Genomic DNA, 16,724 nt, shown 5'->3' with positions numbered 1-16,724 from the left:
TCAAGACATGTACACAGCTTATAGCTGTAATTCTCGTCTTCTTGTGTTAAACCTTTAGTACAAGATTATCTCTCTTAATGACTAGATTATGACAACATTTTCATTTTCAATTTTCAAATTTGGTCAATAGCTATGAAAAATATTGCAAATCAAATCTTTGTTGCCCCTGAAAGCCATTAGGCAGGTAACCTCCAACTGGGACTGTGAACCACAGACCTGGCCATTTAGTAAAACAGATTGCCCGTGGTAACAATGAGGGGTTCTGCCACCTTTTAAAAATATACAGTTATTACAACTACAGTACTTGTTTTCTGTGTGTAACTTGATTGGATGTGCAGTTCAAAATTATTCTCCTCTATTTTCCTCAACTATAAAGCTGCCTAAAAAACATACCACTGCCAACTCCGCTGGATTCAACAAAGGCATTATCTCACTAAATACAAACTCACATTATTCTACAAATAAGAATGTGGAGCAGTAGCCTACAGCATAAGGCACATAGTAAATCTATTAATAATATTCTTACATTAATAACAGTCTAACAAAATGAGTATGTGTTACCTGACAGATGGAAGCATAGTAGACTGGAAAGTAATGCAGAAAACAGGCAGCAATCTTCGGAGATAGACAGGAGCCATTTCAGGGTCCCCCTTTGGTTCTGAACTCTCTTCTGTTTGCTGCTGCTGCTGCTGCTGCTGTGCCAATTGCTGCGGCTGTTGCTGTTGCTGTTGCTGCTGCTGCTGCTGCTGCTGCGGTGGGGGTGGCTGTGGTGATGGTCGCGGCTGCTGTTCTTGTTCATGTTGGTCCTGCTGCTGCTGCTGCTGCTGCTGAGAGTCTGGTTCTTGTGAGGAGGCTTGTGTTTCTGGCTGCTCTTGCTGTGATTTTGTACCTCCAGGCTCCGATTGTTGGCCCTGATCACAGCTGCTGCCAGCTGCAGCTGCAGGTGCAGGTGCAGATTCCGAAATGCCACCCGCACCCGATGCCTGCGACGACGATTGAGAGTCCGCTGTTGAAGTCCCTGGGTCCTCTGTGGTATCGCGTGTCTCCTGTGGAACCATCCATTCACCAGGACTCTGGAGAATAGCAGCCACCTGCAGAGTAGATCCGTAATAAACATGATACAGATGAGTTTTCGTTCCTTATAACTAATACCTGTGAGATCTTGAGTGCAGGAAATTAATGTGGACCTTTCTTCCATTAAGTGGCAGTCACATATCCCGGAAGCAGAAAATACTTCAATGTTTTGTGTAAGGTTAATATTTTGATAGCCTTTATAGTGTTTCTGGATTACAACTTCCCGAAATAAATTTAGATCTGTAAACTGTATTACAGAAAATTTAACTTAACACTTTGGAGAGCCGAGTGGAAGTTGGGCCATCATTTTCTGGATACGTGAGCTATTAGCGGCTCGTAAACTGGACTCGTTTCATACGAGAACAACGTAAAGATGTCTCGCTACCCATCCCTTGACTGGTGTTTCACAAGACATATCAGAAAAAGGAACAGCTGCTGTTGCGAACGGCCGAGTCAATACAATTGCACTGACGCAATTTCGAGTGTGTACTTGTTAGGTTTTGCAGTTTGCTGGAATTCTTCTAAAAATACGTGATATCTGTTATTAGAGCAAGAAATTTTGGATGCTCAAGAGGAATAAATTGCTCACTGAATCACCTGACACTTCTTTCTTGGATGAATAATTATACTTTCTGTCAATCATTTTAAAACTTCTATCTATTAAAGACCTAAGTAAATATGAAAAATAAATCTTGAAGTTTGGCTATTTTTTAGTATGTACTGCTGCTGAAAATACATAAATTACATATTTGCCAGTAATGCTTTAAATAACAGCATAAATGGCCAGTTTCCTAGGCCCGGTATTCTTCTAAGTGGCTGGTCTCCAAAGTGTTAAATGTTACTTGTGAGGTGGCAAGAAGTTTGGCAGAGAGAGGCAAACAAGAAAAAAAAAATTGTTAAACAATCTGTTATTCAGTTTCATGTATGATGTACTTGTGTACTCAGGAAGAAATGCACTATGTTACTGTCGTGGACATAAAGCTAATAGCTTGGAACTGAGAAATATGCCTAACTGCTAACACAGCTAGAGCTAACTGTCAGTAGCTCCACAGGTGATGGGTATGTGAGAGCAGAAATGAATTTTCGAAGAGTTTATTTCTTTGCTGTAATATAATATGAAAAATTTACAATTCTATTAAGAAAGGAACTGAGGATTGCTTTTTTTTAAATTTAACAATGCAGTATATTTAACTGTTACTGTGGTAAGGCTGCCGAACTATTCAGTCAGGAGAATTCTCCAAGAACTTAAGGGCATGACACATTCATGTTCACCAATACTGCAACAAACATTTGTTGTGCACCCATTCACCTCATTAGTTAAATAGTGAATTTGGAGTGAAGAAGGTTGGGTAGAAAGGCTACCATTTCCCTATCCATTAACGATATTAAAGCTGGAGCGCAAACTGGGACTGGGAAAGATTTGGTAGGATATCGACTACAGTACTTTCAAACAAAAAATCCCAGAATTTGACTAAATTTTCAATTTGAAAATAATCACCACATTTAAATTTCCATTCATTGGATTCTAACAATTTCAAAGCTGAAGGTGCCAACAAGCCATAAATCTGGCAACCATAATCCAGTCGGAATGAGACAAGAGCCTGGTAAGTACAGAGGAGAATAGCACAATCCGCACCCGAAGAGGTGCAGAAAGAGTTAAGCTTCCTCATGTAGCTACAAAGCATTTAAAATTAGCTGTGACTTGACATTTGGCTAATGGGGCGACATGACGCCATTGCCCAGGTAACACCAATAGCAAGCTGGATTTCCCTACCGCACTGCCAGTAGTTCGGTTGGCAAAGCACCCCTATTACCGTGCTATGGATAAGAAGTACCATGTGGTGTCACACATTAGGTGCACTTATGTTTGTCAACTCTCTTTGTAAAGTGGGATCTTTTGGCATTCAAGTATTTTACAGTCATCCAGTATTGTGAAAGAGCATTCTGTTTTGGCATTGCATTAACAACAACAGAGCAGCATATCTGAACATGAGATTCGCAATGCAAGTGGCTATCCAACAACATGTTGCCCAGCTGTGAAAATTTTTTGCTACAAAATATTCCTCCAAATTTGACAATTGTAATGAACAATGTGCCATACCAGTCTGTTGTGACGGATAAAGCTCCAACAATGCAGTGGAAGGAAGCAAGTATTTTACTCTCGTAAGTACAAAGAAGTGTTCCACTGAATTAAGGTGAACCTGTAAAGGCAGAGTCAATCGAACTTCTAACTCTATAGAAACCGAAAACTCCATGCTACCAGGTTGATGAACTGGCTAACACTAATTGGCATAGTTTAATCATAATTCCTCCATATCACACCCGTTTAAATCCAGTTGAGAATATATGGGCCCCAAGTGAAAAGAAGCATGGCAAGAAACAACAATAAGTTTATGCACAGTGATGATGTGTGATTATATTTGCCAAAATCTTGTTTCGATAACTCAAATCGTTTGAGATACAAGGGATTTATAAATATTTCATTCTGGCTTTTTAGGCTGCCATTAGTGACTGAGCACTTTACACACGCTACACTTTCTTGAGATAAGACAGCAATAGCCTTCCAAGCTTAAAAAATAATCAATCTGTTACCAATATTTCATATGCAGTAACATGACCTACACCTACCACACACCAAACATAAAATCATAGTGATCCCCATTGTTCACTGCAAACTTTAAGAATGTCCCTTAGAATTTCACCTAATCTCGAAATCTCGCAATAAGTATGACCGTTAACAAAATAATGGGCAGCTCATTATAAATCTGAAAAATGAAACTATAATACAACAACGAAATAATCAACTACTGACAATATAATGTGAATGGATAGATAAAAAAATCTACTCTGGATAGATAAAAAAATCTACTCACCAAGCAGCAGCAGCAGCAGCAGAATGAGAGAACACACACACACACACACACACACACACACACACACACACACACACAGGTTTAACTTAGGCAAGCTTTCGGAGCCAGTGACTCCTCCTTACAGCAGTAGAGTTGAAGGGGAAAGAAGAGGGATGGCAAAAGGACTGGAGAGGTTTAGGAAAATGGATACAGTTCAGGAAAGTCACCCAGAACCCTGGGTCAGGGGGGGGACAAACTGAAAGGGATGAAAAGAAAAAGACCGATTGTTGAGGACTGCACTAGAAGCGATTTGAAAACCTGAGAGCTTAACGGTGGAAGAGAGGGTAAAATGCAATACAGAGATTACTACTAAAACTTGTGCACGAGTTAATAAGAGCGAAAAGCTAAGTGCTTTGAATGTAACAGATGCCGGCAAAAAAGAGACAGGTCAGAAATGAAAGATGTAGGAAACTAAAATGGAGTGAAGAAAGGAGTAGTTACTGTGCAGGAAAGATGAGAGACTTAAGAAATTAATGTAAATTAAGGCCAGGTGGGTGACAAGAACCACAGACATGTTGTAGCACAAGTTTCCAGCTGCAGAGTTCTGAGAAACTCGTCTGGTGGAGGAATGCAGATGGTGTGTGGTGAAACAGGCACAGAGGTCATGACTCTCATGTTGTAGAGCATGCTCTGCAACCCCAATCCTAAAACCTTTCCAGCAGTAAACATGACATTGAACCCTGCCTTGAACAATTCTGACAATGATCTCAACTTGACCACCCACATCTTCCTCAGAATCATCCCTTAACAAGCCTTCCAAGAATTCCTCACGTACAGCATTGCTTCACAACCCTTCCTCCTCAGGTCCCTCTACAACATGAGCCTAACGTGTCCTCTTTAAAACTCCAAACTCTACATTCCCTAAAAGCTGATGACTTTGTCATTATCCTCCCAGCAGACAAAGGCTATACCACCGTGGTACTTGACTGACAGGAGTGTGTAAGTATAGGTCTGCAACAAGTGTGACACCTCTGCATATAGCATCTGCCATCAAAATACCATCCATGTAATTCAAACTGACCTGCATTTGCTCCTAAAATCCTCAGGTCCCTCACAAGGACTTATACCCCAATCCTTAGAACTTCTTTCCCCACCCAAACCACACAGGCCTACCTTTTACCTCCTTCCTTCGATCCGCAAACCCAATCATCCTGGCCGTCCTACAGTTGCTGGCTTCAAAGCACCCACCGAATGTATATCTGCCTTAGTTGATCAACACCTGCAACCCATAGTACAAAGACTTGCCTCCTATATTAAAGACACCAACCATTTCCTAGATTGCCTTGAATCCGTGCCTGTCCCACTTCCTCCACACACCTCACTTGTCACCACTGATGCCATCTTCCTCTATACCAATATACCCTAGGTACAATGTCTGTCTGCTACTGAACATTTCCTAAGTCAGTGCCCACTGATACCAAACCTATGACATCCTTCTTGCTCACCTTAATCAACTTTATACTTACCCTTCAACTCAGTGCAAACATACAAATAGATCAGGAGTATAGCCATGAGAAAAAGGATGGCTCCGTCCTACGTCAACCTTTTAGTGGGATGCTTGGAGGGGGCTTTTCTGAGATCCATAAGCTTTCAGCCTCTGGTTTAGTTTAGATAAATTAATGACATCTTTGCCATAAGGACTCCTGGTAAGGCTGACATGCTAAAATTCCTGCAACTCTAAATACTTTCTCCCAACTGCAACTCTAAATACTTTCTCCCAATCAAATTTCACATGGTCCTATTCCAAATCCCACTCCACTTTCTTTGATGTTTATATACTCCTCACTGAAGGCCTGCTACACACTTCAGTCTACATTAAAACTACTAACCAACAACAATATTTACATTTGCCAGTTGCCATCCTTTTCACATCAAACGTTGCCTCCTATACGGCTTGGCATTCATGGCAAACATTTTTCGGATGAAGACTCTTTACAGCAATACATCACCAATCTCACCTCCCATTCACTGGATGTAATAACCCCCCCCCCCCCCCCCCCTCCAAGTCTAGTTCTAAAGCAAATTTCCCAGACCATCAATTCCAATCCTAGTATTGATGATCCCTCCAAACAACAACTTCAGAACAAACCACTTGTCAGTCGTATTATCCTGGTTTGAATGTATTAATCAGCTACTTTGCCAGGGCCATGACTTCCAAAATCATTCCCTAAAATTTGATCCATTCTGTCCGAGATTTTGCCCATCACACCTAAAATAGCTTTTCATCAACCTCCCAATCTCCACAATATCACTGTCAGACCCCAAGTTGCTCCGGCATCCATGAAAAGACACATCATATACCAGCTGTCATGTAACCACTGTTTGGCCTTTTAGATTGGCACGTATGCCACCCAGTTAATAGTCAGGATGAATGGGCATAGACAGAGGATGTATACCAGCAACACACTATACGATATTGCAGAGCATGCTCTACAACATGACAGTCTTTACCTCAGAGCCTATTTCACCACACATTCCATTTTTATTCTTCCCCCAGACACCAGTTTTGAGAAACTCCGCAGGTGGGAACTAGTGCTAAATGTCCTTGGTTCTCACTATCCACCTGGTCTTAATTTAGATTAATGTCTCAGCATTTCTTCACACTAACTACTTCCGTCTTCACTCATTTTAGTTTTCTACATCTTGTGCACAATGTTTTAGCAGTGATCTGTCTTGCATGTTACCATCTTCCACCTTTGAGCTCTCAGGTTTTCAAATCTCGACAGGTGCAGCCCCCACCAATCAGTCTTTCCTTCTCATCCCATCCAGTTAAGTCTCCCCTCACCCAGGGTACTTTTCCGAACTATACCCCTTTCCCAACACCTCTCTACTCCTCTTCCTTCACCCCTCTTCCTTCCCCTTCAACTCTTCTGTTGGAAGAAGAGCCACCGGCTCTGAAAGCTGGCTTAAGTTACTCGCCCCCCCCCCCCCCCCCCGTGTGTGTGTGTGTGTGTGTGTGTGTGTGTGTGTGTGTGTGTGTGTGTGTGTGTTTTCTCCTGCCGCTGCTTGGTGAATAGACTTTATGCATCCACTTAAATGAAGCTCTGAGACATGTAAGAAACAAGATTTTTTTCCCTGAATAGTTTCTTTACAATCATTTAAGAAAGACTGCAGATCAGGCAGCTTGAGTGACTTCCTTGTTCAAGCAGTCCAGCAAATTTGCTAGCTTTCGTGTCAAGTAACATGGCATTTTTGCCGCACGCTAATGTGCTCTGCACACACTGTCAACTAAGCACCCCTGCACTTGCTCCATACCAAACAGTCAAAAGTAGCTGATTATTTTAAATGCACTCTAGTCTTTTAGAGGATGAATATGGGGCAGCCAAGGCAGCTTTTTATCAAACAGAAGGTCCAAAAATAAAGACTGCACAACATCCTAGTGCTGGATATCCAAGTAGAGTTCTGGGTCAGTATAGGCCATGGTATGACAAGAATTAGTGAACCACATTTTTGCAAGTGAAATTTGTAACCACGGGAAAGGGTACAAGCTGATGTCCTTCAGATGGCGCTTTGGATCTGGCGTTCTACCACGGCTACAGGGTGGGAGCTGCACCAAATATGAAAGTCGTTGACATGACATGTGGGAGTGGCCCAGTGGCTGGACAGAGGTCACTAGCACATTGATAGCGACAAGGAAGAGTGTGTCACTCAGCCCGGAGCCATGAAGGGCATCATTCTCCCCTGGAGAGCTGAGTGGAGTACCAAATACACCCAGAATAACTGGTGAGTTAAAAACAACTCCAAAGAAGTGATGTAATTTAGAAAAAGCCTGTTGGATTGTGGTTTCCAGTCTAGCCAGATGGTTGGTTGTCGATCATCCTTCTCAGAAACCATACCAACAGGGGACAAAAGGTAACAAGATTTGAGAACCCAGCATAATCTGTGGGCAACCATCCTTTCAAGCAGTTTCCAGAACACATTAGTGAGGCTAGCTGGTTGGTAACTGCCATTAGATTTTTGGGTTTTCCCCTGGATTAAGTAGTGAGACAATGATACTACTTCGCCACTGCTGAGGGAAGATGTGTTCTAGCCAAATACAGTTACAGACACTGATGACATGTAGCCTTAGGAAGCATTCAAATGTTGGATGATCTGTTTATCACTTGACTCAGAGCCACAGGCTGTTATTAGGAAATGAGGCAAGAGCCGGACTCAGTTTCCATTCAGTGAAAGTTTCATTTTACAATTTGGCTTGGTGAGGTTGGGGGGCAGAAGAGGGAGGGAAGTGAAACTTGACCTTTATACATTAGAAAGGTAGCTGGGTAAGAAGAGGATACAGACATTTCGCAAAGTGGGTCACAAGCGTTCAGCAAGAACCAATGCGTCAATATATATAGACCATCCTGAAGGATCAATCCCGGAACAGTTGCTGATTTTTGACAGCCCAGAAGACTATAAAGTTTGTTCCGCAACTGGGAGGGAGAAGCATATGTTTCCAAGGAAGAGATGTAGTACTAACACCATCCTTCTTACTGCACTTCATAAGACAGTCAGCCTTAGTGTGGAGTTGCTTAAAATTGAGGCCTGTTAAGGTTCGAGACAGAGCAGGGCCCTACAATGATCCTGAATAGGTATTACAATGTCTTTGGTCCACCATGAGACTGGCCAACAGTGGAGCATGAAAGAGGAATAGCAGTTCCAGTAGCACGGGTGAATGTAACAGCAGAGATACATAACTGTCAGTTGGATCTTTAAAGATCCTATGTGGTAACTGGTCCATCAGGTCATGATAAAGAAGTGATGGTATTATATATAAGGTCAACAGACAAAAGGGTGCCACGACTGGCACTGGAGTAGGTAGTAGTACAATCACTGAGAAAACACGAACTTAGATCTCAAAGAAGCTGGTCAATGAGAAGGGTCCTATCAGACAATGTGTTATTTTCCACAGGTTGTGCTTCACAATGAAATCCTCAAGCAGGAGGAGGAGGCGGAGAGGAGAGGAGAGGGGTTGGATAAAGGAGTCATCACAAGGGGACTAACAGTCCTGCTTGAAGGTAAATAAATGTTATAAATGGTGATTTCTGGGATAGTCTGCACTCACACCACTATTGTTTTCAACATGGTATGGACAGGAATCCACCCACTGATGATAACTGTACGAACAAACATACAGACTCCTCTAGGAATACTGGGAACAGTTCGATTCTCACAGAATGCATGGTAACCCCAAGGCATTGAGAAAATGGTCAATTTCTTGGAGGGTGATACGGACTGCAGAAATAAGAGGAAATTAGTCGCAGTTCCAGTAGTTGACAGCAGCACCCATTACAGTTCCACTGGATCATCATGTTGAGGGCACCCTACTTAGGTGGGAAGGGGCCAGGAGGACCAGTCATGACCCAGGATCACTGCCAGCCACCGGTGGGGATGGAACCACATAAACAAACATTGGTTCAGATTATTACTGCATGGGAGGATCTGGCACCTCCAAGATCACTAGAGTAACATTATTATTATTATTATTATTATTATTATTATTATTATTAAACTCCTTCCGAACAGGCCATGAAGGCCCAAAGGTACCAACCGGTCGCTGTGTCATCCTCAGACCACAGGAGTCACTGGATGCGGATATGGAGGGGCATATGGTCAGCACACCGCTCTCCCGGCCATACGTCAGTTTCCGAGGCCGGAGCCGCTACTTCTCAATCAAGTAGCTCCTCAGTTCGCCTCACAAGGGCTGAGTGCACCTCGCTTGCCAACAGCGCTCGACAGATCGGATGGTCACCCATCCAAGTGCTAGCCCAGCCCGACAGCGCTCAACTTCGGTGATCTGACGGGAACCAGTGTTACCACTGCGGCAAGGCCGTTGGCCTATTATTATTATTCCTCCTCCTCTGCAGCTTTTGGTGGCCAAGATTACTGTAAGGACCTATCCATGGTGGGTGTGTTGACAGATGAAAAGAAGGCTGCCTTGAGACAAATAGGCTGTGGCTCCTTCAGCAGATGGCCGGTGCTGGGCCTCTGACCTGTAGGTTTCTGGGGAGAGTGATCACGAGAGAGTGCCCTGTCATCAGTAGATGCTGGACAAGGAAGCTGTTATTCTTATCGGGTGTGGGAAGTTGTCCCTGAAGATATTGTCGTAGCAACCACGGGAGTAGAGACCAGTGGTAGCTCTGGTTTGGAAAAAAAAAAAAAACAAGCACAGAAAGTGACAGCAGGATTTTTGCGTAGTTGGTCATCATGTAAGACAGGATGCAGGGTAGGAAAAGCAATAGCACTGAAATATCCAGACCTATCTGCTGAGAGAACCAAATCAGAATGGCCATTGCATTGATTCAATTTGATACATATAATGTGAAAAAACACCCACCTTAATGACATCAAATCCAACTGAGGGTGCCACCCAGCCACACAAAAGGTCATTTGGCATGATATCCATTGCTGGGAGTCCTGATGCCCCAGGAAGATGGACATTTACTGTGGCATGCATGGGTAACTATTAGCTCATGGATCAGAAGCGTGATGCCCATTGTGTTAAGAGCTCTACCAAAAGGGTACCTAATGATCCCACAACATTGGATTGGCTACCACATTGGCTTAAGTTCATATACAAGTCTATGGAATTACTGCACAAAAGGATCATTAACACTGTAGGCTGTTAAGGCATTCTTCCCCAGTCGATCCAAACTACAGGAGGGGGGATACTGAAAACTGAAGTCAAACCCAGAGGCAGACACAAATTATTTCAACTGAAAAGTGGCGTAACTGAAATAAGAAAACAACAAAAGACAGCAGAACCTTCTAAAATAGTCAAATCAACATCAAAGGGCTGCCACTGTGAGGAAAAAAGAAAAGATGGGAGACTGCAGCACAAGAAAGCAATTAATCCTGCAATAGCTTGAGACCTTGTGCTTACCACATGCGTACTTATGAAAGAGCAGTGAGCCTTTGTAGGGTCTACAAAAAGGGAAAACTGGTTGATGCGCTTGACACCGAAACAGGGTTTTATGGATCCAATGAAGAGCTGGAGGTCAGTGTACAAGAAGGTAGCAAGCTGGGATGAATAAGACCGTTTGAAGTGGATAAGAAAGAAGGTACTGAGGCCGCCAAGGAATAAGCAAAACATGTCTTGGCCCTGGGTCCAAACTGTGAAGATACCAGGGAACATGAAACAGACAAGGGCCTCCGGATCGATCTCTGATGGATAGGGTGATTCCGTCTAGATAGCTCATAAAGAGGTGGGCTTATTTATGTTTGAGAACACTGTTTATCTTCAAAAATGACAATATAAACTAGTAACAAGTTTTTAATACAACTTGCCTCACGATGGCCTTCATCGGACCTTTCACGAGCCTTGTCCAGAGGAGTCTTCCCGTCTTCATCACGCAAATCAGGATTTGCACCATGGCGCAGAAGTACTTTAGCAATAGCTGGTCGTCCGAAACAGGCAGCATAATGTAGGGAAGATGAGCGTTGACCTGTAAACACAATAGGGTTTTGTTTGTAAGCCAATTTAACATTTCAAATTTTTATGTAAAACTAATATAATTTATGGATCACTAGAAGAATAAGTAATGGGCAAGAAATTAGACTATTAGAGGGCCAAAGGAAATTAAATCTTATTGAATGTGTACTGTCTCAAAAAGTGAAGAGAGAAACTGGTAGAAGCAAAGGTAGAAATCTGATAGTAATAGTGATCCATGAAACACTTTTATTTAATGGAATAATGATGCAGAATCCCCTCCCTCTCTTGTGTGTGTGTGTGTGTGTGTGTGGGGAGGGGGGAGGGGGGGGGGGGGCACATGTGTTAATGTTGACCCAAACAAAAAGTTTTCAAAAACTGTGTCAAACTGTAATGGTGAAGTTGTGTCAGAGGGAATGGGTTACAATAAACATGCAAAAAGAGCCGAGACAGTCTAAGACTAGTTGTTATTTTTATACATCTGAACTAGAATGGTTTGGACAGTACCATGTGTTATTTTGCAGGTTAATTAACATTAAATATGTATCAAATGTCAAGAACATTATGACAATGAGAAAGGTTGAATTCCGTGAATCTGACATAAGCAACGTGTTGCATTTCAATATTTGTAATTAAATTATACGATTTGCGACAGAAATAAGTGTGACACTCACTCATAACAATTCACCTTATTCACAAAGCATCTATACTGAGAGCTTATGCTCAGGTAGTTATAAAAGGTGTACTTCACGGTGTCAAGCCTAAAGGTTGATTTTATGTAGCTGTTCACCCTAATCTATCCTGTGTAAGCCTCTTTGTGTCCATCTAACTACTGAAACCTACATCCATTTGAAAAACTGCTTATGCAGTCCAACATTCATCTCCATTGACAAATTTTATTTCTCACACTTTCCTCCCTAATCTCATTACAATTTTTTGATTGCTAGGGATCCAATCAACTGATCCCTTCTTTAAGTCAAGCTGTGTCATTAATTACTTTTCTCTCTGATCTCACTTAGTGCATCTTCATTAGTTAGCTGATTTGATCATCTAATTTTTAGCGTTCTCCTGCAGCACCACATTTCAGTATCATCCAATGTCTTCTTGAATGTTCTGTTTATTGTCCATATTTCAGTTACGTACAAAGCTATACTCCACACAAATACTGTCAGAAAAGATTTCCTAACACTTAAATTTAGTTTTCGTGTTAATGTATTCTCTCTCTCTCTCTCTCTCTCTCTCTCTCTCTCTCTCTCTCTCTCTCTCTCTCTCTCTCTTACCACCCTCCATTTGAAATTCTCAACAACCACTGGTTCTTTCAATTAATTGATCCCATATCCTTAATTTTATAACCAACTGTAATTTCTTCAGTTGTAACTTTCAGTCTTTAGTCAATAAATCGTGGTCAGAGCCCACATCTTCCCCTGCAAATATATTTCAATTCAATTTTTTTTCTTACCATTATATAACCAATCCAAAATCTTCTGGTGTCTCCTGGTCCATTCCACATATACACCTCCTTCCATAATTCTTAAACCATGTCTGCCATGATTAGAGTATGCTCCAATAAAAATTATAGGAGATGAATTACCTTTTCATTCTTTTCCCCTTACCTATGTTCTCCTATTCGCCTTTCTCTTTATTTTGCTGCTGTTGAATTATGATACTCCACCATAAATTTTCATCTCCATTAAAAATATAACTTACCTATTACTTTTGTCTGATCATACATTCTTTCAAACTTTTCATTATCTGCATAGCAAGTATGCCTATATACTTCTGCTGGGGGTGTTGGTTTTGTGTCTCTCTTGGCTATAATAATGTGTTCATTATGCTGTTCATAGAAGTCACTCATATTACCAATTCCTTATACATTATTAAATTAAAATACTCATTTGTGACTCTCCAAGATGAAGTGTTTGATGAAATCAAATCCAAAAGTTGAGTTTTCCTCCTAGAAAAATGTTCATCTTCATTCCCCATATTTTACACAAGATAGTTTTCATGTATGTAGGTTTCCACCTGGATAAGTATTCCAAAAATGTTCTGTACGAAAAGAAATCAGGTGTTGCATAGATATTGTGCGTGCACAATTTTGTGCAGCCCAGCAATTACAATGGACATGAATTAGGGATATTTCAGTAGAACCAAAGATTTTCAGACACCTTACATGCTGGTGTAATAGGACAAAATCCCAGTTCATTAATGTTTTTCTAAAGTTTACATTTATTTAGATGTGATGCATATGAACAGAAACCTATGTGCATACCTTTATTGACATCAGCTCCTCTCTCACACAGGAACTCTACCATCTCCTGTGTGCCAAAAGCAGATGCCCAATTCAGTAAGGTCTGTCCAACATCATCCATGAAGTTCACTTCAATACCTGCAGACAAAAATATTTTCATTTAGGAGTTAATTTTGTACTTTACAGTACTACCCAGGCAACCATATCAATTGGTTTAAGTGACTGGCAACATCCTGATTTCACCATTTGCATTTCTCGGCTGTTTAGTAAACAGTGTTGCTGGACTATGTTCACCAAGAAGGTGATCCGTCTTCAATTAAAGAGAGTGAATTCTTGCAAGTCCAGTGCAAATTGTGAATGTTCCACCCAAAATGTGTCAGTGTACAAATAACTTTTTTTGCTCCTGATACACTTTCCATAATGCTTTGCAGAAATATTTCATTGCATGTATTGTATCATTAATTACATATTTTCAACCTTTGAACACAGATATATTTTGTAAAAGCACACTATTTCAAGCTCCTCTGCAGCTGATAGTCTTTATTCTACACAGCTATAAATTATTTGAAATTTTATGTAGTCACTGCATATTATAAAACAAAACAAAACAACACACACAACACACACACACACACACACTATTGTTTGCTTGAATATATTTCTAAATTTGCATGAATTTTATGCCAATATCCTGTTCTGAGACATGATGGGTAATCGGCATCTGCACTGAGTCCTTTCAACTTGTAGATGACCTTTTCCTTACTGTAACTGCAACTCATTGTACCCATGTCACCTTGTAAAAATGATACAACCTTAACAGTAATGTAGTGTTTGAAATGAGATGTCATTTGAGATAAAAAAAAAAGATAATTAATTGTCAATAACCCTGATTTAAAATTCTGCCAATTACTTCATTTAAAAAATCTTACAAATCATTTAAGACGTGGACTAACATACGTAAGACAAATGTATGTTCTTCGTTCCTTACATTCTGACATGTTTACCTGCTTCCTGAAAATGTCTACCTACAATGAACTACACCCTGAAAAGCTCTCGGTATTTCATCAGAACTTAACCTCTTATAAAGTGCAAGTTTTCTCTTATGTTTACGTAATTAATTTCTGTAAAAAGTTGGTGTACTATAAGACAATGACTCAAAGTACACTCTCATACACTCAAATGTTCATATAATTACCAAAACATGTACTTGAAAATAAAATTATAACAACAATGTGCTTAATTATTTACTTTAGTTCAGGATTTCTAATAACTTCAAAAAAAAAACCTAATCAAATGATGGAAAATCCAAGACGGCAATATTATGAACAGTAAAGATTGCCATTCACCATACAGAGGAGATGATGACTCGCAGACGGGGAAAAAAGACCACTGTCTCTGGACCGGCCTCAGTGCCCAGAAAGAGTGGCGATGTGTTTGTGTCTGTGACTCAACACAACTCCATATGGTGAGCAGCAATCGCTCTTTTCTCATACTATTACTGCTAAAACAAAAACGCCTTTAAATATACTGTTCAGCCATGCATTTTAATGATGCTTCGAAAGGTAGGTTCAATGGCCACATCTGATGCTTACTATTGTTAGAAAGTTGCAGTACTTTAAGCCAAAAGAAAAAACAGTAACAACAACTTGTTTGCTACAAAAATTTTAAATCAAACCAGTACCAGCTAATAATTTATAAAATAATAAGAAAGAAGTAATTATTTTTGTAATACCTCCACTATCAATGGCCTCAATAAGGGCATCAGTGTCCTTGGAGCGAATACAATCTATCAGTTGTCGGTGTGTCTTCTCTCCGGCACTGTCCATGCGACGAAGCCGCGGTAGGAGTTGACTGCCACCTGCACCAGAGCGTGCAAGAGCCTTACGACCCTCAAAAAGCAGCACCAGCAACAGATCCACAAGGCGCATTGAGTCCAAGGAACACCTGTACACGTAAAGAAGTACTTAGTTCTGTGTCACAAAGCCGAGACTGTGGAATGTCAAATGTATTTATGACAACTTTCACACAATAGTGTCAATTAAGTTATAAAATTCAACAATGTGTACCCAAGCTTTTACATATTACCAGGAAATGGAAGTGCTATGTATAATGTATCATGTCTAAAAAATGCTCATGTTATTCTAAGAAACTTACGTCAGTTGCTTTCTATAGTCAATTCAAAATTATTTTTGGATCAACAGCTATGACGGATGTAGTAGGGAGGAGGTCCACATGGGTGGCACGGACCCCATTGTGCCAATACCATGAGACCCGTAGTCACAGCAAGCACCCAAAGTTGCCAAACCTTCACCCTATCACAATCCTTCCAGCCTGCACTGCACTTCTACTACAGGTAGCCAGCTGCCCTGCTTGATCGTTGCGGCCTGTGACTTTGTTTTAGATTTTACAATTGTAGGAGCTGGTATTTTATTTGTTCTCACTGTTATTTTCTGTGTAATGCTGAACAATGCCAGCAGGAGTTGCGTCAAAAGTTATGAGCAGTAAAGATCGACAACATTCTCCTGGCAAGGGATTACCGTAACAGGTCGGTCAAGAAAAATGATATGTGCATTACATGCCTACGCTGGGACTGAAAAACTTAATGATAGCCTAACCGTTTCCATTAACAAGGTACTAAAGGAAAATGCTGCAGCTTTGGGGAAAAAACCACTTACAAAGACTGACAAGGAAATACCTGAGAAAAAAGATCATTGAGTTTAAGTTGGTGTCATCTATGTAAAAAGCTGACTTGATTTAAATGTATGTCTATTCATTTCAGTTATAGAGGGCATACTGCGAATGTTTTTCCCTTATTGTAGATTTCTGATAAATTTATCAGAAGTGGTGGCGATTAGTTTACTCGATAGTAACTGTCAATTAAAATAAGATTGTCAATTCTACATTAATTAACAACAGTTTTTCCTAAAAACCTGTATTGAATGTCTTTACATTCACATATAATCTTATTGCATTCGGTTTACTTGTACATTCGAAATTTAACTCTTTTTTTCAAAGAAGGATTTACTGGCTGTTTTGTGGTAAGGGTGATGCAGTTCATAAAATGACAAAATGTTGTGGTGCT

General features: G+C 40.7%; 1 protein-coding gene and 1 pseudogene across 8 annotated transcripts in view; both read right to left on the bottom strand.

Moving 5' to 3' along the window:
• LOC126279069 (E3 ubiquitin-protein ligase HECTD1) overlaps nt 1-16,724 on the bottom strand; it is a 311,851-nt gene that overhangs the window by 247,771 nt on the left and 47,356 nt on the right. For all 8 annotated transcript variants that reach the window (XM_049979517.1, XM_049979523.1, XM_049979518.1 and 5 more), the window contains exons 9-12: nt 15,375-15,586; nt 13,664-13,780; nt 11,253-11,410; nt 562-1,091 (exon numbers count right to left, since the gene is read on the bottom strand). In XM_049979517.1, coding sequence (XP_049835474.1) covers nt 562-1,091; nt 11,253-11,410; nt 13,664-13,780; nt 15,375-15,586 — 1,017 coding nt within the window. The remainder of the gene's footprint in view (nt 1-561; nt 1,092-11,252; nt 11,411-13,663; nt 13,781-15,374; nt 15,587-16,724) is intronic.
• On the bottom strand, nt 9,686-9,803 carry LOC126279191 (5S ribosomal RNA; annotated as a pseudogene).

Source organism: Schistocerca gregaria, chromosome 6, assembly GCF_023897955.1.
Source record: "Schistocerca gregaria isolate iqSchGreg1 chromosome 6, iqSchGreg1.2, whole genome shotgun sequence".
Lineage (NCBI taxonomy): Eukaryota > Metazoa > Arthropoda > Insecta > Orthoptera > Acrididae > Schistocerca > Schistocerca gregaria.
The sequence above is the reverse complement of the archived record's forward strand: the minus strand, read 5'-3'. Positions and strand labels throughout refer to the sequence as shown.